This window comes from Trachurus trachurus, assembly GCF_905171665.1.
Source record: "Trachurus trachurus genome assembly, chromosome: 21".
In the NCBI taxonomy this organism is placed as follows: Eukaryota; Metazoa; Chordata; class Actinopteri; order Carangiformes; family Carangidae; genus Trachurus; species Trachurus trachurus.
In genome coordinates, this window is record NC_139899.1 from 10,338,122 (window position 1) to 10,362,640 (window position 24,519).

Below are 24,519 nucleotides of genomic sequence, written 5' to 3' on the forward strand. Positions count from 1 at the left end.
ACATAGACTCACTGTCCGCTGCGGTCTCCTGCTTTGCCGGCGTACGGAAAGGATTAGTCAGTACTGAAGGCGGGGGGGTCGGTAACCATGCACCGCCGAGCAGCGCTGTCCCTGGAGGCACCGCCGCTCCGCCCGTGGTTAGCTCCGTTGCTCCGGTGGTTAGCTCCACTGCTCCGGTGGTTAGCTCCATGCTAACGCAAAATGGGTTGCAGCTCTCCCCGCCGCCGACACATCTGCCACCCGTTGGGTCAACCGAGTCCACATCAGCTCGAACAATGTCTCTTATGTCCGTTAAAAACGGATTGGTGCTAACGTTTGGGCTTCTTAACGTTAGCTTCCCGTGTCTCACAACATCAACATTAGCGCGTACCGCCGCCATTTTCTCGCATTTGCGGCTCTTTTTATTTCTTCTTATCTTTTCTCCTCTTTCTTGGGCAAACTTTGTACCCCGGGCGAGCCCCCAGTGTTACCTTTTTAACCCTCTCTCTCTGTCCGAACCGTAGTTGGGAGCTGGTTATTATATTTGGCTCGTTGCTGGTAACTGGCGTCTTGGAGTCCGGGCCAAAGTGTAGGAAGGAAGGAGGACGAAGTCGAACCGTTCGTGCATAACCGCACATTTAATTCCTCAGTTTATCAAGTGCAGAACACAATACTGGGCCTGGTCAAACTCTGGACACTGTTGCAGACTAAACACTAGATTAATTAACAGCACCTAGCTCTCTTTTCGTGCCTCTATCACTGTAGATGTCTTTTTCGTTTCTGTTTACCTTCCTGCACCACTACGTCACACACACACGCCGGCCACGGTCTTAAAGGGACAGGGCTGGCCGGTGACAACATTTTCACTGTTGTAAAAACTCCCTGCTAACCCTCCTCCCTCCCCCTGGCCATGTGCATTTGTTTTCAACAAAGCCGGCGAGAAGTAAATATGGTCATATTTCCACTTCCTGAATTACAGTGCTGAATAACAGGTAGCTAAATGATTATTATGTCAGTGTCAAATTGACCTTTTAGATTTAAAATACCTTCCAATGTGACTTCTGACCTTTGAATAACTCTTTTGGGTCATTTGTGTCAGCTGAAATGTCCTTTGAATGCTCCTGATTCATCACTGTCACAAGAATGTGATGTCACGTGATTCTGAATGTTGACTTTTGATCGCTATCATCATGTGTGAGTTTGAGTGAATATTTTGTGCCAGTGTGAAGAAATTCTCTCAGACGGATTTACAGACGTGTGAACAAACAACCTGAAAACAGGAGCGTGGGCATAAAGAAACCAACATGGGATTCCTGAGAGCTGACTGTTCTGCCTACAGGAAATTGCCTCAATAGCCACGTTTGTAAGTGACGTAATAGTGTCCCCCCTGTACCTTTGGGCCTGAGAGGCTGTTGAACACATCACATCTGCAACCAATGAACCAAGCAGCCAGTCAAGCTGTCATCACACATCTGCCCCTTTCTCTTCCAGTGTGAGTCATTTCAGTGCGTTTGCTGCAGCACCTCCTCCACACCTTTCACCTCAAGTCGTCTCCAGGCGGATCACTGTGACCTCCTCTTCGTCACCTCCAGTCTTCATATCCACTCAGGAACTTTTCACAGTGTCACCCATTAAATGTCACAATGGGCTCTAATCACAGAAGACTTTCACTTTTCTTCATCTCATTAATACAAATGAGTCTTCACTGATTGGACTGACAGATATTCACCCTGTCTGCACACAAGATACTGAAGTTTTCTTCAGTCAACAACATCAAACCTGAGCTGTGACACAGGAACCTTTGATGACTACTGGCACTGAGTGAGAGGGCGAGACACAGAAATAGACACAAGTAATTAGCAGCCCAAAGATGAAGACAAAGTACCACAAGAGGTGGATAAGGACAAACAACTACAATGGAGGTCATATGAAAGTTACAAACACATTTGCATGCAAAGTAAAAATGAATGTGTTGCTCATTTATTCTTTGATGGGGGAAACTTTCAATAACTTTGCTGTTGCATTCATCCTTCCCACCCACTATTTTGTGTAAATGTTTTGATCATCTTTAGTGTGGAAAAAGTTTCTCTCTGACACAGTGGTCACTGGCGTGGTGATGGTGATTGTTGTTGACCAAACTGGCTGCAGGCTGACGCTGCACTATTCCCTGACTGCAGGTCTCAGCTCAGCTTCCGCTTTTGCCCTGATTATCATGCGCCACATCTCTGCACAGGGAAAAGACTCCAGATAGCTGGCCTATCACAGTGCCACATTCCCCTTTACTGTCACTCTGTTAAATTTCCTCTGCTTTACATCATTTTGTGTGTCTACGGATAACATCTGCTCACTGCTGCAGCCACAGCTCACACAGTTGTTCAGGTTTTCAACTGCTCATTTAATTTCGGATGCATCGACATCTTGTTTGTGTTAAACTCTGAAGACGATGTCCATCATCATTAAGTCATATAAAAATGTAAATACAGCTAAATTAATTGAGTCACACTTTATTTTAAGGTATCGTCATAAGAAAGACATAACACAGTCATGAACGTGTCATAAACATTATGTCAATGTCATAACGCTGTCATTAAGTGTCATTCGGTTTTGTAGGGTTAGGGTTAGGTAATTTGAAAAAGAAAATACCTTTTGATGTGATCAGAAAAGCAACTCAGATTAATAAAAATACATTTTAACTTGACCCATCTTTGCTTGCAAAGTCTGATCCTTGGGTGGATCAGTCTTATTTTATAGTATAATATATACCCAATCTTGATGTCCGCACCTGCTAACTGAAGAACCATCCAGAGTGTTACTTGTTGAACCTTTTGCCTCTGTCCTAACTTCTTTGGAGTGTGTTGCTTGCAAGCATCAATTTAAATGTGTTTATGTTTAACAGTTTGTTGGTGAACACTGAAAATATTTTCTTTGTCCTTTCGCCTATTAAATAAATGTAATTACAAAATTACAGATTTTATATTTTATAACTTGACACTTTTTCTATAGCGGTCAGTTGTGTTAATAAACAGCAGAGACCATTGTAAACTTCAGTAAATATTTCACTGGAAACAAATCTAAAATGTTGGTAAATTATTAATATCATAATAAAACTGAACACGGTTACACAGAATGAGGAACACATATTTCAGCCTGTATCCATCCTTCCTCTTGTCCTCTGTCTTCATCCCTGCTGGGTGTAGAGAGGAAGGCTTTGTCTCAGTCAGTGACTTCGTCAAGAATCTGTCACATTTTAACATTCATGGTGAACTGTGATAATCAGACAATTCTCTGTTAGCTTAAGCAGCACCGTGGTTGTTTAAAACATACAGCACCAGGACATTATGGGCAAAACAGTGGGAAACATCACTTTTCTACATATTGCTGAGCAGGTGAATTGAAGACGTTACATCTCATCAACTGTAGTAATCCTTGATTTATCCTGATTTCACCTATTACTGTAGTATGTCCAATGTCTCTGTTTTGACGTTTGTCTGTGTGTGTGTGTGTGTGTGTGTGTGTGTGTGTGTGTGTGTGTGTGTGTGTGTGTGTGTGTGTGTGTGTGTGTGTGTGTGTGTGTATGTGTGTGTGTGTGTGTCCACAATGATTATTCAGTTACAGTCACTGTTTATGTTGATGTGACCACTGCCAAAGGTAATCAATTTAGATAAATAATGCTTCAATTTAAAATCTTGATGATGACGCATTTTCAGCATTGTCATTAATTACAGCAAATAATCGCAGCAGCCAGGGAGAAACAATGCTGGGTCTTGAGACTTGAGATGAATGCAATTACATTTGTGAAGCTTGAAATAACATGCAGTTCATAAAGTCCTCACTGTTAACAACCTCAATTATTTTCCATTTGTGGGAGCTTAGTACATTTTTGATTCTTAATCCTATTACTTTAATTTTCACATTCACTTCCTACAGTGTGACTCAAAGGATGTTGTTCTTATGTTTGTCTTTCATAGCAAAACAAAACACTTGTTACCTCTGCACCGTTCCCATGCCAACTACATCTATCTCAGTGCCAAGGCCAGGAAAAGACACAAGATGTTCCCAAACAGTTGTGAGTACTGAAGTGCTACTACAAAATTAAGTTGTTGAAGTTGCTCTCCAGGCAGCTGGCTCTCAGACAAGTTTGATAAAATACTCGAAATGTCAATGCTGACTAGAAGTGCGAGCCAGAGTTGACCTCAATCAAAGCTTTGAGCAGTCTAAGGTTAACAACAGTGGGACACATCCTCAGTCATGCACTTTTCACCCAGTCGTCTGCCTTGTTATATACTCTTACATTAGAAAGAAATGGTGAACAAAAGCAACTGCATTGGATACATTGTATAAGAATGTATCTATAGGAATTTTTGAGACGTGTCATGATTTTGATAACCAGCGGAAATAGTCCACTTGTTTGGGTGGAAGTCATATGACCATATACACACTCTAGCCTATTTGCTTCAGCTCAATTTTTATTTCCCTTCAGTACTCTGCCTGGGATTAAAATGCTTTTGCGTCTTTTCTCCCACAGAGGGTTGACAGCCAGAGAGATGGAGTGGCTGAGAACGATGACACTGAGGTTATGCGCTAAGTTTCAAGTTGTAGTTCAGTAATGGCAGCACAGATGGATGTTTGTGCCGCCTTTTGTTCTGTTGTGGCAGCGCTGCCTAACATCCAAGAATTAGCGTTTCCCATCGTCCTGTGTATTCTTGAAGTTGACAAGCAAAACCTGCATCTTGCACACTCTTGCTTTGCTCCACTCATTGCAATGAAGGATGGTTGTTGTTTACAGCGTGTAGTTGTTAGATTCTGGGCTGTTCCAGTGCATGATATACAGTACGTCACGACCAGATGTTAGTGTTGGGTAAAGGCAGATCCAATAGTTATAATCTTTAACAGGGTATCCACCTACCAGGAAGTTAATCATTTCTCAATGGGGAGTGGCCAGTCTCTTTGCGCAAATGAAATTAAGTGCAAGAGACTGGTTAGGACAAGGCTATACAGAATCCCCACTCCATTGGGTTAGAGAAAATATGAGTGTTGATGGACATATTTGAGAGGAGGGCAATAAGCTGTTGGAGAGCTGGCAGAATATTTGGCCGAATAAGCAGTGGGAGACAGGACGCTGTCTGTCTATCCTCGGTGTCAAATATATTATTGGACTAAATGTGTCCACTGACAGTGATGCTGGCCTCATGCAGTGTGTGTCACTTCTGAGGCTTAAAATCTATCAGTCCACTTTCAGCTGCTGTCAAAGCGCTCCTGCTTCTGCTGCACCACTGCAACAAATATGAGAAATCCACAAAGCTGCTGTTACTGTTCGTTCAGGTGACTGACTGACAGAAGCATTAACAGGCATAAAAGGTCTGCTTTTATGTCTGTTAATGCTTCTGCTCACTCATGTCGAGAGATGACTATCACTTAATGGCAGAGACTTCAGACTCAACACATGACATAAAACTGTGACTCCTTTTCCAAATATGGACACATATTGTACTTTATTGTGAATGTCTAAAAAGCTGCATTAAGAGGTTTAACGTAAGGGTAGATTATGGATTCATAAAACACAGGAGAATGTGACAGTTTCCCAACCATACCTAACTGCGTTTTTATTATTGTAGCCATGACGACGAACCAGTAATGAAGTGCTTTTTTCCCTAACACATCTCGACTGTCCCCTAAGTTTATTTTTGTAACTGTGACAATTAAAGTGTAATAAGACATTGCCTGGATACCCCATGTTATGATGACAAAGGTCTGGTACATCTATTCCATTTGCCACACAATTACAGTATATTTTTTACAGTAGCCTTTGTCAGAGTGACTCACAATCCCCCCTGGTGATCAGTGAGTACATTTATTCAAATAGCTTTATTCAAATGTTTTACATGGTTTAATCTGAATGTTTCTTAAACAGTAACTGTGGAATTGAGTAGGGAGTTGTGTGTGATGGGTAGAGCTCCCCCTCCCTCCTCTGCCTGTTCAGCCAGCCCCCCCCACCCCCCCAAAATCAGTGATTCCCAACAGGTGAGGCTTGATCACTTCCTGGTTCTCTCTAGATCTCTCTCTCATCTGTACAGGTGCAGGACTGAGCACTAAAGGGGACTAGTCACCGCGCACCCTTCCCCTGTCTGCAGCGCTCATCATGTGTGGATGTGTGGCTGTATAATGTGCCTATCCCAGCTACTGTAGGTATGCCTTTTTTTGGTGTTGAGTGATTTTCCATGTTGTTTTGTTTAGATATGCTCTTTAGCAGTGCTCAGAGGTTCAGTGCATAATTACAGGTATGACACGTGCCTCTCGTAATAGGAACAGGGAAGTGATGTCGGCTCCTGATTCTGTAGCTGAGCTCTAGCTAAATGCTGTTTTTGCCCCTTTGTTAAATATATTTTGTGTACTTTTGGTTACCTTGTTTGATTTAGTGTTCTAGTTTTGTTTAGTTGTTTCTTTTCTTTTGTAAACCAACTTTGAGTTAGTCCTAATCTGGGGTCCTCTCAATGCTAGTACAGGTGGGCTGGTCAAGTGGTGGCTCACTGGAGGGCTTCCCCTATCGTTGTGTGTGTGTGACCTCCCCCTTCTGGTAGCTGGTGGTGGTGGCCCCTCTCCCCTTCACTCCCACTCATCAGGGATGTACTGCCCCAGTCACATACAGTATGTGTTTTACTGTAAATATTGATCAAAGTCAAACAGTTTGCTCTGTTGAAGTCTTGTTGGACTGAAAGTAGCTACTACAGTTTACACTTTATGCTTTATGATTAATTGATTGTGGGACATTAGAAGGGAAATGTAGATGAAGCTTATAATTTGCCTGTTCTAGACTTGTGCTGAAGATCGTCATCTCCAGCCTGGTATTTCCCAAAAACAATGGAAGAGTTCATAGACAGGGACCACTGACAGAATATCAAATCAATCAAACCTCCAACATAACAACACAACAGGCAGTTTTTCTTTACTAGAGATGTAGTTGCTACAACAGTGTGTTTGATGACTGAGACACCTGTGTGATATTTTGACAGTACAGAAATGTCCCTGGTGACTCTCCTCCATGCCACAGTAGCCAACGATTATTTGCAATAGTAGGAACCTGTTCTCGACTGTTTTAAGTAAGTTTTATTTTAAAAGTCAAATCCATGTCTATGAGGTTGGGAAATACATGGTTAACCACTCAAGAAAGAATAATGAGTCGAAAGTGAAACTCTTACAATAAGTGTATTGGATGTATCTTATTATATACTGCAGCACTTGTGAAGGCTGTAGTTCTGTCTGTAGTGTGCTTCCTGTGGACTGCACAGAGAACTGACCTCAATCAGCACCTCTAAGATGAATATTGGTGTCTGTATCTGTAATCTCACTTTAGCAGTGAGAGCAAATCTCTGAAATTACTGTCATATTGTGGTGAGCACATATTTTGGGAGGAATAGTGTATAAAACACCTCTGATGAATGATATTTCCTCAATGACACCTTTTTTCTAAATGGTTTGTACAGGCCAAGGTACCAAAAGACACACAAGACTAATCTTAAATGTTCCCAGTGGATGTTCTGCGTAAAAGTACAGTGAAATAAAAGCTCCTCACCCTGATCCTTTACCGGCCCTGTCCTCCTGTGCTGAAGCACTGGTGAGTTGTCTGCTACTTGCACATATTGGGGGAATATTTCAACATTCCCCAAGGGGAGAAAACCAGAAAATGTTACTCTATTTTTCTTTCCCAAAGACACTGCAACATGCTATAATGAGATACAGTGGAGAAACCCTAATATAAGCATCCCTCAGCATTAAAGGACAGTTACATCTTTGTCATTGTGATCAAAAAGCACAGAAAACATTGGGTCTGTATCAACAAATGCATTTTCTCAGTGAACATTGACTTTTTTCTAACCAGAAAAACATTACTTCACCTTCATTCAGAGTATGTCAAAGCCATCTCTGCTTTCAGGGTGTAACATGAACATGACAACCTGCCTGTCACACCTATATACATACAGTACCAGATCTGTGTTAAAGATATTATCAGATCTGAGAAGTACTGTAGGCTACACTTATTATTTTTTTCTAGATATATTCAGTAATTATCTCTTTATTCAGCAGGACACAGGTCAGAGGAAACAATACCCTGGTATTACTTCCACTGCTTACTGGTAACTCTCTTTGCACTTTACCAAAGCTGTATTAAGTAAATGATTCTATCTATTGCCACTGCTTCAAGTTTAAAAAGTTCAGCTACTGTAGCAAAATATGGGATGTGCCTTTAATTGTGAAGCAGCCATGTCACATATTGATTGATTTATTTTATCAGTGGATCATTTGCAACTTCTGCTGTAAAATGAAGAATATTTGGTCATTGTGTCATTAGATCATGGGTGTAGTTAATATTACTGATGGAATAAATGTTTTGGCCCCCACTGTGAAACTGATGCACCAATATAGACAATTACCCACCTAGCAGTACATGTGATTAAAAAAAATTAGAAATACAGCTATTTTTGAATAGTGGGCTTTAATTGACCAAACATATTAAAGCTCATACATACACACAACACAACAAAACATGCATTAAAACAAGTATATGTGTGTATACTGATGTGATACAATAGGTTTTTGTATTACAATAGATTGTGTGTATCTATTTGTGTCCAGAGACTTTATGTATGCACATGCTAAATCAATATATTCTTCACAGCAACAAACAGCAGCCTATTTGTGTTTGTGATAATTATTTACCATACTCACAAACTAGCACAGCACGACCCTGACCCCCCAGTGTGCAACAAGCAAAGATAATGAACATGAACAAATCAGGGAATCTACAGTGCACACAAACATGAGACATCACAACATGAAGCTAGATCATTAAGGGTTTGGCCAGTTGATGGCTGTCTTAAAATATATCGACATCAGTTCACTCCCTGGGGATAATTCTGCTGTTATTAAGGGTCAAACCACTGCCGCCATTCATGTCAAGCTGCTGGGACTCTTTTGTGTCTTTATATCTGATCCCAAAAAGACTGCAGATTTTCGTCAGCATCAGGGCAACGATCTCCTCCTCCTCCGAGGGCTAAGTAAGAGAGGACAAATAACAAAATTATTTTTGAGTATTAAGAAATACAGAAGCTCTCGAGACTACTCAGTGCCATATCACATCACGAAGGGAGTTCTTTTGAGCCTTGATCTCAGTGTGTACCAATTCCTTTTCTTTGAGTATGAATGAGATTCACATCTCAAACTGAGTTAAATTCAGTTATATAAAAAAGAAAACCCCACAGAGAATAACAATGAAACAATTTGGGGTCATCTACTTTAATGATATTTTCCAGGCTTACCATTGCTTTTACTAAAATGTGTTTGTTTTTTTTCATGTTGGAAATGGAGAGATGGATCCAAATTTGGTTGTGGATAATGTGCTCACTGCTTTAGAGATAGCATTAGAAGAAAACTGTTATGAAAAATACACAGTGTAAATGCAGAGGATATTATTAGTGAACACTGAGAAATTAGACTGAGGACAAAACAAAACTGACTGGAACATCCAAGACTGTGTAGTTGTGGAGGTGTTGCTCTGTTACTTGTAATCTGATGTAAGACTGCTCAAACAACAAAACTCTTGTGCAAAATAAATATTGTTCATACCTATGACAGTGAAACTGCACCGTGATCTACTGTACCGTGTAACTGCCCTCTGGTTTATGTGACTTCATTGCCACCAAAGAGTTTATACAAGACTGCTGAAAGCCCCCTCACAGACATCTGAGAAGAAACTGTCTGAATGAATCTGATTACAGAAAATATAACATCACTGAACTCACAATTATGACAGAAGCAACACTAACAGGAGATAGCATGTCTAAGCATCTTCTCCCATCAAACACTTTGTGACCTCTGTCACGTCACTCACCTGCAGCCTTGCAATGCCCCTCTCCTGCTTCCACTTTTTAAACCCATAACACAAATTTTAATGTTTTCTGACTGAAAGGTAGGGTGACCAGGTCCCAAAAAAACAAACGTGGGACAAAGTCAGTTATGAGAGGTAGTCTGATGATGGATTCTAAAACTGCGTTCGGAACTCGGATCTTTCCCAGTTGGAACTCGGATCTTTCCCAGTTGAAAACTCTATGTTCCTATTTCAAAGCATTCGAGACACACCACGCCAGAATAACCAAAAACATGGCGGACTGGGACAAACATTACATTCAAAGTACTTCACGTAGGGCATACAATCATTACAAAGGGCACAAAAACATTTTTAAAAAGAACGTTTTAATGTACAGTAGTTTGACATTTGAAAGCATTTCAATTTAGGTCGCGGCAGAGCTCTGACTTGAGGTGGTGTTCGATTACACTTTTTCAGGTTGGAGGTCGGAAAGATCTGAGTTCCGACCATCTTGAATGCAGCATAAATCTTATCTAAGTTTTACAAAACAAACATCTCTCTCTCTGAACACAGACATGCAGGAACTTTTAACCTCTGTGTGTGTGTGTTGGACAGAGGCCTTACATGTTCCTAATGATCTGATTTAAAACACCTTTGTGCCTGGTTGTGGTTGGTTTGGTTTTCTAGTATAGATATTTTGGAAACCCTCTCAAGCTAAAAGAAACAGTCACTTCTGCTTTTCTTTTTTCAGCCTCGGAATTGGACTGAGAGGGCAGCTGGATGGGACTGGCCTGCCTCACTCAGAGGCTCAATTCAAATTCTGCGAACCTCTCTCTGCTTTGTTGAGCAAATTATGAGAAAAACAATATGTTAGTCTACAACTGTAGAAAAAATAATTTGAGTAGATTTTGATTTGTGGCTGGAAGCAGCGTGTAAAGGGAAGGTATTCAGACAACTTCCCTCACTCCAGACATGTCACCCACTCTAGATTGAAGATTCCGTGCAATACACACCCAAAAATGAGCACTGAACAGTTATCAATCAAAAAGTATAAAACCTATTGGAACATGAAAAACACAACAATACAGTAGGTTTGACTTTTGTCAAACAACTTTGAGAACCAAAATATCTCATAAATAAAGCCAATTAAAATATGCCATACCAGCATCACAGGTGCCCAGCCTTTCAGCAGGCTCAACAATTACTGTACCAGTGAGAATAGTGGCAAGCAATGTTATCAAAGAAAAAAGCTGTCTTCTGGTTCTTTTCACCTATCTGCAGTCACTTTGTCACAACTTAAAACAGAATTCAAATGATTTCATAATTAATTTGTTGAATTATATTTTACTCTCATGATAAGGCTATGGATTCAATTTATACTCAATGAAACCTGGACAACTTTGATGTTCAAGTTGATGTCATTAATTAAAACAGCTGTCTGCTGCTATTGTAACAACCTAATTCATGTGTGAAGGAATACTTTTTCATATTTTTGCTTTTATATGACACAGTTAAAGTTCCAGCATGGTTTTCCATTCATCCAGCAGTGGATACACTAGCCTTGCTTGATACAGCATTGCCACTGTTTGTATGTAATAGACTACTGCAGCTATCGAGACAGTTTAACAAGAAATGTTCAGCAACACAACATGATTACTATCAACAAGTTTTACAAACTAAAAGTGTCTGGTCATGACAGTATTTAGACTTTTTTCAACTTTTTTAATGCCTTTTTTTTTGCCTTTTTAATATAGTTTACTACACCATATATGATTTATTTTCAAGAACTTTCTTTTCTTTTCTTGGTTGTATTTGCTCTTTGTTGTCCTTGTCATGTTTACATTGAAAACTATGGAAAGACGAAAGGGGCGGTATAGCTTTCGCTCTTCATCTAAAAGAAACATGAATGCAAAACACAAACTGATAGCAGGCCCCCACTAAGGTAACTGCAACAAAATAAAGAAAGACAGGAGAGCCATAAATTAAAAAAACCTAAGCTGTGCCACGCAACAACAGGTACGTTTATTTTCCAGCTGTATGGGGCTGGTGGATATATCAGAGCCTCAAAGCTGTAGACAACTACCTGCTGTGGCCAGCTGATGAGAGCCAGACATTAATTGGACAATTGTGTTTTTGCACATTTCTTTCATATTAATCGGCCACTGAATATTTTGTGGTTCATTATATCCTATATCAGCTCCATTCTCTGCACCCAAGCAGGTAATGATACTTTTCTGTGCTTAAAAAATGTCATGCCCATAAAGGTAGCTATAGGGCTAGTGCTATTTCAATGAGCAGAGCTACAGTATATGCTTAAGAGCTTCATAAATCATTAATGTTATAATTATCTATTATTAATGCTATTGAATAATTCAAATTATTTGATGAACCCTGGTCTTATGGGAAAACTGCAGAGCACAGTCATTAAGAGGAAATTAATAGATCCATACATCCAGTTAGAGATCTCTCTAATATTCAAAGTATAGCACTGATGATCACTAACAAAGAAATATATAGCCTACCATCTTGCATTGTAGTAAAAACAATACAGATTAAAAAAAAACAACTTTAGTCATAATGGAAAGTGTTTCTTAAATTTGCAGATGGACCATAGAGCTCCAAAGTTGACTCCTTTGTTTCTCTATGCCTCAGATCACTCGGATATCCAGGTTTGTTTGTCAGGCTCAACTTTTTGTTTGCCTGCTGTGCCTGGAGACCTTCACACCAGCTGGCACATGCTATACCCAGTCCTGTCTCCACTTCCTGTGTCCTTGCCTTGGCCTCACCATTTAAAACACACATCTCTCTGAGTTAGATCTTTGATTAGGTTCTACATTAGGCTAATGAACTAATCTGAACTGTAATGGTCTGTGTTCTGTATCCAAACAACACAGATAAATTAGCTCATTTTTATGTGTCATTTTATGTGTAAGTGCTTACTCAAGATGCTGGTTATTACCTTGTGGTAGATCTGCTCCTGGCTGAATGCCACGAGGATCACTGAAATGAGTAGATTAAGCAGCACAAATGTCATGATCATGATGCAGGAGCCAAAGAGTAATCCACCAAGCAGGAGGTTGTAGTCCAAGACCTGGCAAACAGTGAATCAGTGAGATCAATGATCAGTGATTTAACACTAAAACTCTGCATAATCCAATCCTGATATGTGAACCTGGATATTGATGACAGGCTGCAGCATGTCTTTGTGTCCTCCTTTACAAAGTAATATATTAATTTGAATAGGTAAAGATCTCACTCACCTCGTTATAGTTAAAGATGCCTATCTGCAAGTTGAGGATGGTGAGTAAGGCATCCTTTAAAGTTCTATATGAGGACAACTTCCAGCCATAAATCACGTTGCTCTGGAACAAATACGACCTTTAGATCAACAGAGGAATCATTTGTCCATCACATAAGGGAAGATCTCTGCAAATGGACAATGTACTCACCACACAGGAATATGCTATGAACCAGATCACAATGATCATAAGGAAGCCAGATATGTCACTCCAGGCTCGCTGCAGTGAGGCAGTGATCAAGTTCATCTTAGGGTTCAGTCGGAGCAGGTGCCACAGTTTGACAGTGGCCAGCAGGACCAGAAAGGCGATCAGAGACTGGAGCACCAGGTCTGCGGTGGCAGTCTCATAAAAGTTGGCAAATCTACACAATAAAGAAATTATTTTTAAACAAGTTATTATTGTCATCGCATTCGTGCATAAGCAGTATTTGTTGTTACTCGTTGAAGGGGAGCTTGGTCAGGCCCTTCTTGTGGCTCGTAAGATAAATCCAAGGAGTAATGTGATATATATATATATTTTTTTTACTTTTTGTTCTAATTGGTGCAGCTGTTCTTTGAAAGGTCTCACATGCTGAAAAGCTATTACTTGTTACAGCTGCTTCTAATAAACATATTTCCCATTGAAATATAGTGGAGCAGAATTATTAAGCAGCAAAAATAGAAATTAGTGTCCCAAGTACCACATAATTGTACTTAGGTATACTGTACTTGAGTAAATCTAGCCACTATCAAAAGTGGAAGAAGAGAGCACCATCAAAGGACACTAATGGTTAGAGTAAGAGATAAGAACACAAAGGCGCTGTCCAAGAAAACACACCCTGACCACATCCTCAAACTCACTGCACAGCTGCTTTTGTTTTTCATGCTCCACTATATAAATATAGATGGGCGGTTGCACAGTAAGAGTCTCACTGGTCTTTGTGGTGGTGGTAGTATGTCATATCACGGTTTCCAAGCAGGGTCCTTGTGATGAAGACAGCTGCAGCACCCCAGCTCAATGAAATGATAGCCAACTCCAGAAGGTTCCACTTACTCCTCAAGTAAGCCCACCGCTGCTGCTTCATTAATTTGCCCTTCCAGGAAGAGAGAGACTGTCATATATAACGCAACAGGAGGCAGTTTGGTGCATGACCATGGTTTTGCACCTTTAATTTCTTAGGGGGAGAAAACAGTGACAGGCTGAAGTCAGACATATGTAATAAAAAAAACAAAAAAAACAAAAAAAAAATCACGTTTTGAAAGTTTGAACATATAAAATCAGTTATTTATTGAAATTGACATTTGTTATGAAAATATCAAGGCTGAAAGGTTTCTACCAAAAAACACTTTTTGTATTTAAGCACAAGTATGTACTTTATATTACATTATGTCACACATGATAAAATATGGTCATTTTCTGAATTTCATCGTACTGCATTAATAAACTGAATAATTCCTTTAACTTTTTCTCTTTTCTGTTGTTTTGATAAGTAAAATGGAAAAACGTTTTTTTTATATAAGAGACTTTGATCTTGATGATGAACTTCAGAACATTTATTACATAATAATAATAATAATAATAATAATAAATACATTGTATTATGCTTCTTATAAATGAAAAGGGGCTGCCATGTCCTAAAATAGGCCTATTAATATGTTCTGTACTACTGTAAAGACACATGTTCCTTGCCGGCAAGGGAGGACACACAATGACTCAGAAATTACACTTAATGGTAGGCACCTAAGAACATGAACTAAAATGGCTCAAGAGAGAAAAACATACAATCTTTTAAATATGACTCAGAGCTCTGAAGAAAATAACATGATCATCATCGACAGCCCATGAGGATGCCAATATTTCCTTTCCTATGTTATACTGAATTATCTTAATTATACATATAATCTAATTTACTAAGCAGTCTATTGTCATATTGTATAAAACATTGATTGCAGAGGTGAGCAGTGTTTGGCGGGTGCTCAGAGTTGGCTGTGAAATAACTTTGGACTAAGAAAAAAGAACTGACTCTCAGTTTAATTATGCATAATTTGAACACGGCAGCTTCAAAAGCTGTACCTCATCAGTTTCTTTGACGATAATACTTCTTGTTAAATTGATTCCTGCTATTAACAACAATGGTATTTTTTAGAATAGGCCATGAAAGCGGCATGCTTCCTTCATATCACTACGTGGAGTTTGTGAAACCCACTGTAAAAAAAAAACAGAAACATGTGCCAGTCAAGGGCGCAGATAGAGGGTGGGACAGGTGGGACTCGACACCCCCAGATTCTGATTCACTTGGATCCGTCCCCCTCACTTTTATGGAGAGAAAAATCTCGAAATGCAAAAAAATGCCAAAAAAAATGCGAAATAGCGCCTCTCTGGACGCGTATGGGCTATGTGGCGAGAAACGGTATTACACTCCTGTATTCGGTTGTTGAGCTGGGTAGGCTGCGTCGTCTCAAGCCTGGTTACCATAGTTACCCAGAACGCATATGACAGGCATCAGTGGGACAGCTCCTAGTTTAGGACCCCATAACCTAGAACTACCAACAACAAAACGGCATGCAAGATGAGGCCAGCCAAACCCAAAAAGCAGAAAACGATTGCATCGTTTTTTCAAAAAGCATCAACTGTAAGTAAACTGTGTGTGTTATCATAAACGTTATCATATCACCTTGCAATTTTTGTTGGTAGTCTGTCTGTTCAAAGAAATCTCACCGTGGAAGTAAAATCGTAGTAGAGACACAGAGTGAGAATAGAGGAAGAGAGACCAATTTCACAAGGGGGAGGGGAGGGGGAAACCTTTATGCATTTATTTTTTATCAATTAAATCGTCCATTGCAGCTTTCTGGGGTCTTCTGGAAATGTGTAGGCCTGCTTGAATCCGTGATATTGCCAAGCCTAATGGTCTAGACTCTAAGTTGTTAGGTTACAGTTTCAACAGCGATTGCTAACGTCATCATTTTAAACCGTGAACTGTTATTTTAGTTACTAACACTCGGCGCAATGTGTTCCATTTAAGGTGAATCAGTATTTAACACAATTATTGTGTTGTTGTCATACATCACCTCCATTGAATTTGAATGACTGAGCCTGTTAGCTTGTTATTATCTCGCCTTACAGACACAGTTAATTATTTTTTAGAGTCCAGAATTGAACTTTGTAGGCATTACTAACCATTATAGACAAAAATGCACTACACAAAATAACATATATTTTATTATTTTAAGCTTATTAAAATAAAATGCTTGTACTGTGATGTTGGTTGACAGGCTCATTTATGCAGACAGGAAGTTTGGCCACCATAGCAACACATTATATTGGCATATCCATATGGAATCTTATAATCTCTAGTAGAGATATGGCTCCTGGGACTGGTAGCCTCTGTGGTAGCCTGTAGGTATGCCCATGTTAAATTACTGCCAATGGCGCTAATGCCTTAAAGCAGTTATAATGTTTGTTTATGCTATGTTAAAATGTTGTCATGGTCCTGGCCTGCAGGTAGTTCCTGAAGATGGCAGTGAGGGAGGTGAAACTGAAAGCGATCCACTGGAGGGTAGCAGCAGTTGTGCATTAGATCTACAGCTTGAAGAGGCAGAAGGGAGAGAGGGAGAAGAGGGAGGGACAGAAGAAAGAGAGAGAGAAGGAGGGTCAGAAGAAGGATGGACAGGAGACGGGACGGCAAGGCCAGAGGCAGATGGGGGGGGGGGGGGGGGGGGGTGTTGCTGACAGCTTTGTCCCCCCCAGTTTCAAAAACCTATCTGCGCCCCTGGTGCCAGTCTCTTTAAATGTCTGAATTTGTCTCCAGGAGATGCATCAGTAATCCCTCTGGGAACATATTCTCTTGTAATCATGTTAGTGCTTACCTGCAGGAACATGTAATAGAGGATGAAAATCAAGTATATGATCTCAGTTGCCATAATGAAGATGTGAAAACCTCCAGTTGAGTGGTAGAGACGAACACTGTGCAGCTCAGTGTGGAACTGAAACGCTCCTATAAAATCAATAAGAACAGTTTTATCTAAATGCATGCAGTTGATGGGATGAGAATATTATACAAATCATCTTTAACATAGCTGCAAATTGGATAATGGTATAAAAGTCAGCCTTACCAACGGCTGCGGTCTCAAACAAGAGTGTGACGATGCAGAAGAGGTTCACATTAGCATTATAAACAGTGAACTCTACAATGAGTGCCCGTGTGTACATATCCAGCCATTTGTTCCTGAACAGATAGTCTAGAGTGCTGTGAATGAAGTACACAAGAACATCAACTGCCCTGTCTGTATGGGAATCCTTCATATCAACAGAATACATTTTTTCCTTGAATGTACTGTATTATAAATAATAATACATTCATGGCTTTGATACATTTGAGGGTCACTGCACAGTATGAGAAACCATCAAGGCCTGGATTGGAGACTTCACTCACATAGATAAAGATAACTAAAGGTAAACCCTGAAAAAGGAGTGGGGAAATACAACAAATGCAGGTGCACTGCATGGTGCATTCACGTAATTAGCATCTTACTGTGCCCCGAACCCTGCTGATTTTGATTTTGTATGAAGGAGGAGGGGCCATTGTGAGGATTCCCTGACGCCTGGATGGGGCAGGTGCTTCAGTAATAAAACATGCTCAACTGGCTCCACAGGTCAAACAGTTCACTCAACCAGAGACCCTTGTTTCTCACAGACTCAAAGTGCTTTAATGACCACAGGTGGATTTCAATCAAAGAGTAGAAACCTCAGCTGAATTACTTTAAAATTCTTTAAAAAAAAATGAATTTCTAAGGTATATTTAAATTCCTTTACTAAATTCAATCAATTCCAATAAATGCCATGTTTTTTGTTTCTGTACTAGTTCATACTTCCTCTTTCACTTTGAAATGTCCCAACTGCTACTTACTGTTTGTGAAATCTTACTGTGTCCTGCATGTGCATTTGTGTCCTGTATAAACCTTAAAGGGACTTGACGCAGGATTTGTGAAAAAATACACATGCATTTTAAGTTTTTGATGATATGATGAAGCGTTCAAAACCATTGCCTTAAACAGGCTGTGTGCTGCATAATGTGGTGCAATTGCTGGTCCAAATTTCCCGCACAGTCCTGCGGACGTGATGTCAGATGACGATGCACGTCCTCGACGGCTTTGACTCACGACAGGCGGAGAGGTCTTGTAAGTAAAGAAATAACGCCACTTTATTAAGTTTTAATATTTTTTCATGCGAGAAAGTCACAGTTTAGATTCCCAATCTGTTTTCAGTTTATCCAATTAACGACCACGAATGCCGAGTAACTTACCCACAGGTTTTTAGAGGTTTACCGCCTGCTGGTTAAATTCTTTTTAGGAGATAAATGTTGGTCTCATTGATGAAATCTAACAACTGTGGCAGTCACATGAGTTTTGTTTTGTTTTTTTGAATGAAAAGTGAAGCTTTAGGTGTGTATTGGACAGAAGAGCAGCACGCCCTCAGGGCTCTGCATGTACAGAAATCAACACATTTACATCAAAAAATAAATGTTTTACAATGAACCGATCCGTTCATCTGTGGTCAGTTTATCCAAATAATGCCTGTTTGGAAATTTGCTCCTACGTTTTAAGAGAAGTGCAGAGCCACTGTGGGAGCCACGACCGGGACCAGAGGCTCATCACAGAGGCAGCAGCCGGGCTGCTGAGCTCATTGCCCAGTCAACCTCCGTCGTCATCCCCGGAGATAAATGTTGGTCTCGTTGATCAAATCTAACAACTGTGGAAGCCGCATTAGTTTGTTTGAATGAAAAGTGAAGCTTCAGGTGTGTATTGGAAGAAGAGCATGACTGCCTCTGGGCTCTTTGATCACCACATTCACATCAATGTTTACAATGAACCGATCAGTCTACATTCAATTTTATTTTATTTGATTAAGTTCTATAGCATGGTCATGGTACACAGCAACACTTCACTGCTCTAAACCGTCATTGGTTAGGGTTAGAGGTCAGGGGTGCATTGCATTTTGGGATACAGTACACAATGTACTGGTCAGATCATGGATCTATACATCCATGGGTTAGATGCACACTGGAAATATTTTCTGAATCAGTACGACACCCGGGAATTTTTCGCATACTGCAGATTGTGATTTTGTTTGCATACTACATACTACATTTTGGCCAAATCAATAGGCTACGTAATAGCAGCATAGTGTGCGATTTTTAATACAGCCACAATGTCACAGCATCAGCTGCACTGCTGTGAAGAGTTCATGCGTACTCTCGCACCGGCTTGGCTGATGAGTTAACCTGACGGTGTCACTAATGAGTCTCATTTCTTGATCCTCCCCCAAGTTCCTTTAAATGTAACAAGAGAATATAAATAAAGGTTTTTGCTCCATTGTTATGGATAATTGAAATGAGGCCACAGCTTAAAGGGGAACTATCCAAGTTTGGTCACTTTTCCACTGTTTTGCTAACCCTCCTTCCGGCCATATGCATTTGTTTACAATGAAGCCGGCAAGAAAGCAATCAATGGAGCGGTACATACCATTATACTGTATATCATGTGCGATGTCACGACGTGCATATTTGTGGAATCTTATCTGTCATAAACAAGAGATCACGGGTTATATTTGTGTCGCGGTGTGCAGAGACGAGAGCTAGTACACCAGGGCTGCGGCTCTGATCTTGCAAGGTTGGTTTTTTAGTCGAGAGACGCTACGTGGAAGTCAGAGAGCCTCCATTCTCCCTACAAGTTACGAGTCATTTATTAAACCATCACAACAACAAAAAAAGCTTCTAATATTGGTGTTTTGCTAATCTATGTACATACCTGCTTGCATTTTGTAAATCTGGACCAAGCTCTGCTACAAAGCCACCTCCCCTGTAGAGCACCATCTTTCCCCAGACTGGGTGAGCCCTGAGCTGATCCTGTGTCTGATACATCCATGGGCTGGAGGGGCTTGTAGCATTATCACCCCTCACGGATCCGTTCCAGCCAGTGTAGTAGGAGCCTGTATCCTCCACCTCCCATGAGTATTGTGCGTGACAGCCGGGCACAAACTGCAGCATGGAGCCTGCAGTCTGACATGAGTTCTTCTTCACTCTCAGTTGACGAAGACGAGCATTGCCCACTAGCTTGGAGTTTCCGTCTGTGATAAATCCTGGAGCAAAGCGTATAACAATCTTTTACAATCATCATAAGGGTCTTTTTGCTGGTGGGTTCTACATGTTTGCAGCGACTGCACTTTTTCTTTCTTAATGTTGATGTTTGCCATTCTGTGTCCAGTACTGTTAGTTAACTAATCTGCATTCCCTCGTCGATTAACCAGACAAGCTGCTCTGACACTAAAATCAGACCATCATCCACCCCAATGCCGAAATACACAAATAAAGTTATGATTAATCATTAACAAACACTTACATGTAAGTTTGTAAAAAGTGAAAAATGATACACCTAAACATAATAAATAATATGACTGGAGAAGAGATGTGAAAGTTGAACAAGCCATTCATTCTGGATGGAGAAGACCCATTGACAGGGACTTCAGTATTGAACTATGAATTCTTGCTGTAGTAGATACAGTTGTCCAGGGAAGTGCTGGGATAAAGAATAAACTGGCTCCTGTCCATTGCTCCTCCTGACACTGGCCTACCTGGAAGACTTTAAAAGCTAAATAACTGTGTGATGCAACAAACCATAAATACAAAGAGATTAGCTTGTGCTGATGTGGAGCTCATGTCAAGTGGATAGTTATTTGATTCTACACCACCCAACAGCTTTCATACCAACACTTGGCAACTTGTTGGCTCAGACTTAGAAGAACATAGAGTGACTTCCATTTAGCTGTGTGCCTTAACTGATCACAAGTCACGTTTCATCTTGTATTTTTTATTCCATGTCTGGTTAGACTTGTGATTTATGCACTTGAAGGAGACTCAAAAGGAATTAATTGCATGATTAGCACAATTAACAAATTAATTCTAGATTTCGGGTCTAAATCATACTTTGTGTGAAGATCGAGCATTCATCAGTAAAGATCTAATCAGAAAGTGAATATTTGAGGTTTAAATTCCTTAAAGGAATCAATGAAACACTGTGTTCACAAGATTAGGATGGATAACAGAGAACCTGAAAACATCATGCCTCTGGCTGTTGCTCTTGGCCAGAGGCATAAAAACATATCAAAGTGGTTTTATGAAGCAGGGTAATCCACTTACTTTACTGAATAATTTATCAAACTTCATTGAAGTAGGAATAATTGTCTGTATAAAACATCCCTCTGGTTTTGTATCATTTTAAATCTGTCTCCTGTGTTTCTGTGGCTGTCAGTTAATATTTAATGTCTATGAGGAAGAAAACATAATATAAGATAATCTTTATTGCTGAAACATGAGTTGCTCTGTACCAAGCAGTTTGTGCTGAGGAAGGTAATTTATAAATGCAATGCTACCAATTTAATCATGAAAATGCAATGCTGAATAAATATTTTGTAAAAGAGATGCTTATGTAATGTAGGGATTTACAAATGAAAAGACTGAGCACTTGTGCTTACCATGATGACTATGTTTGAAATAGTGTGTTTGTAAATAGCTTTTGCTTGCTGCATCAGAATTCATGAATAACTACTGATAAAGGCCAAAAGCTTTCTCCAACACCACATTTACTAAGATTAAAACAACAGGGTCTGACTACTCTGTGGGGGAAATGGTTTTACCTGGATAAACTCCAAATAGTTTACTGAGCAGAGTTGTGTTGGTCCAAGTGAACACTTCCTCAAGACTCATGCTGTCTGTGACCGCTCTGCTGAAGCTGTCTCTGATGTGCCGGTTTAGGTAGAAAGCATTGGGATCTCTCTGGCTGTAGACTACCAAGAGCAACATCCAAAAAAAAAAGAAGTAGGCTGAAACACACAACACAAGAGGGCTGAGGTCAGAACCAGTTGACTTACACAATAAAACATTTGATGAAACATCCTTCTTTGTCTTTATAATGGATAAAACATTGAGGTTGCACTGAATTACTGTAAATGCACAGCACGTAGCGGGCTGCTTATTAAGTGGAAGTTAAACAATATGCTATTATCAAGCATTAAGTAGCAGGCTATTTAAAGCTGATGACTTACAGTAAGACTTAAAGCAGAAGTAAGCAGAATTTTTGTGTTAATTAGTCTTAAATAGTTATATCTTCCGATGGCAATCACTTACATACAGTGTTTGGTCTGAAACACGGGTCTGTCAGTCACTCTGCTCTGCTGTAAGCCGAGGAGAAAACTTTCCTTGTATCCTACAACCTTTATCCAATGAGGAGAGAGAATGGCATAAAGGGGCGGTCCTCTCTGTGTGTGCAGCCAAGGGATGCGTGTGCATGTGGTGACGTAGGGACGAGGACCAATAGATCCATGACGAGGGCGGGGACTGCTACTGTAACTCCATCGGCTGACAAGAAGTTAGCCAAAACGACCGGATCACTTACTTCTGCTTTAAAGACATGACTAACTTAGAACTTTACTTAATGTGCTCCTAATATTTGTGTTGGTGCTATGTGTGAATTTTTTTATAAAGAAAACTCTTCCAACTCGGTTGTATCATGAGAATATAGCAGATACGAGAGGATGTGGAGTGGACAAAACACCCACTTCAATTGTGTAACGTCACTAAACTCTATCAGAGTAGGAACCACAGACTTTAAAGCTACAAGACTCACATGCACTGTCTGCTGTGTGAGTCATACATGAACGGATCTGCCCCCCACCCCCACAAAGCTCCCATACGGTCTCTATGGCGTTCTTTAGCATACAAAGCAGCAAATGTGGAGAGCAGATAATATGTAGAGTTGGTACATGTATTAGCTGATGGCAAGTTGAGTTAGGTGTATACATATACTGTATACAACATATATTTATCCCTGAGGAGAAAGCTTGATTCAGTCGATCATCACATGTGTGACACTAAATAAGGTTGCAGTGCTTTCACTGATATAGATGGAAGGTCATGTAGTGACAAGGCAAAATAGGAGAGAGGGTACTGTAAAAGCTTTCATCAGTTGTGGCCTTTAGGAAGGAGGATGTGGAACTTTCCTGCAGACAGTACATACTGTACAGTACAATTTATATCAAACTCACAGAAAATATCACAGAAGAAAATATTAATTTGTTTGTGCCAGGAATAGCTATGCAGAAGAGAATAAGAGCAGCAGGTGAGGATCAGGCAACAATGATTAACAGCTTGTGTTAGTAGCTCACTCTGCAAACATACAGTAGGTCTATGGGTGCAGTAGAGAATTAGCAAAACTAGAATATTCCCTGGCAGACAGTAACGGGAGTCACTGCTGGAGTGTCGTAGTTCCAGGATCTCTGTCAACATGGGAATCAAACCCATGCCCTTAAAATCAAGGGTCACATAGCCTACAGTAGCCTATTGTAGAGACACATGAACATCACATGATGTTTCTGAACACTGACATTAAGGAGCTGTCAACCTGTTTGTGCATGTGTGTGTGATGTGTTGGATTTTGACATTAAAGTAGCCTACATGTAGGTGACAAACTCACTAACATGCTAGATTTTCCTAATAATCAGATGTGTGTCAGCCTGCCCTCAGAGGTTGCCATGGTGATTTTATCTGCTTTTTCTTAGAGTGAGAAAAAAAAGTATTTCATAAGGAAAAGGTAATAACACACAAATCCCAATTAAGCATTTTTCATACATTTTCATGAAAAATTGTCCGGAATCCTGCTGTAGGAGAAGTAGCAAACCGCAATTTGACACAAAACAAGAAGAAAAAGAAACACGCAGGATAACAAGTGGTGTGTTAGCCCTGTGGCACTGATAATCCTGCAAGACTGTGGCAACATAGGGTTGCACCCCAGTCATTGCTTTCCAGTCTACACCAATCAAGTTTGTTTCCTCTTGGCTGCCATAAAGAGTGGCCTCACTGAACACAGGATATCACGGGAAGAAAGCGGACTACACAGTCTACACCAGCTGGTCAGCAAGAGAAGTCAATGGGGTTTCTAGACACTCTGAAGGGCCCAGGCAAGAGGCACCTTTGAGCCCCCCCACCCCAACCACAGCCACAAACATTAACTGTTAATTAATCCAAAAATCCCAAATCATTGATTATTCAATTTCACATGTACAATGTTTTGTGTACACTAGGGTTGTGCCGATTGGCGATCCGATCGTCTATCCGCAATTGAGAGGACGATTGGCGATGTTTTGTTTTGTTTTAATGAAGCCGCTTCTCTGGCTGCTTCCAACAGATACTCTGTCAAATGACTGTGTTTCATCAATCAAAAGCAGCCACTGGCATCGTCCAATCAAATGGAGCCGGGTAGTCATAGACTGCACAAAATCTCTGCGGTAATCAGGGTGGCCAGTGGCCGCTCCGCCTCAAATTTGAGGAAACACACGTTTAGCTGGTGT

At 40.3% G+C, this 24,519-nt stretch overlaps 1 protein-coding gene across 1 annotated transcript in view; it reads right to left on the reverse strand.

The window, feature by feature from the left end:
- Nucleotides 1–8,872: 8,872 nt before the first annotated feature.
- Nucleotides 8,873–24,519, reverse strand: part of LOC311004768 (polycystin-1-like protein 2) — a gene marked incomplete at both ends in the record, with an annotated part of 50,201 nt that continues 34,554 nt past the window's right edge. Inside the window, 9 exons of the mRNA XM_083996937.1 lie at nucleotides 8,873–9,028; nucleotides 12,801–12,932; nucleotides 13,102–13,203; nucleotides 13,291–13,501; nucleotides 14,052–14,212; nucleotides 16,986–17,113; nucleotides 17,232–17,365; nucleotides 19,926–20,256; nucleotides 21,811–21,996. Coding sequence (XP_083853063.1) covers nucleotides 8,873–9,028; nucleotides 12,801–12,932; nucleotides 13,102–13,203; nucleotides 13,291–13,501; nucleotides 14,052–14,212; nucleotides 16,986–17,113; nucleotides 17,232–17,365; nucleotides 19,926–20,256; nucleotides 21,811–21,996 — 1,541 coding nt within the window. The remainder of the gene's footprint in view (nucleotides 9,029–12,800; nucleotides 12,933–13,101; nucleotides 13,204–13,290; nucleotides 13,502–14,051; nucleotides 14,213–16,985; nucleotides 17,114–17,231; nucleotides 17,366–19,925; nucleotides 20,257–21,810; nucleotides 21,997–24,519) is intronic.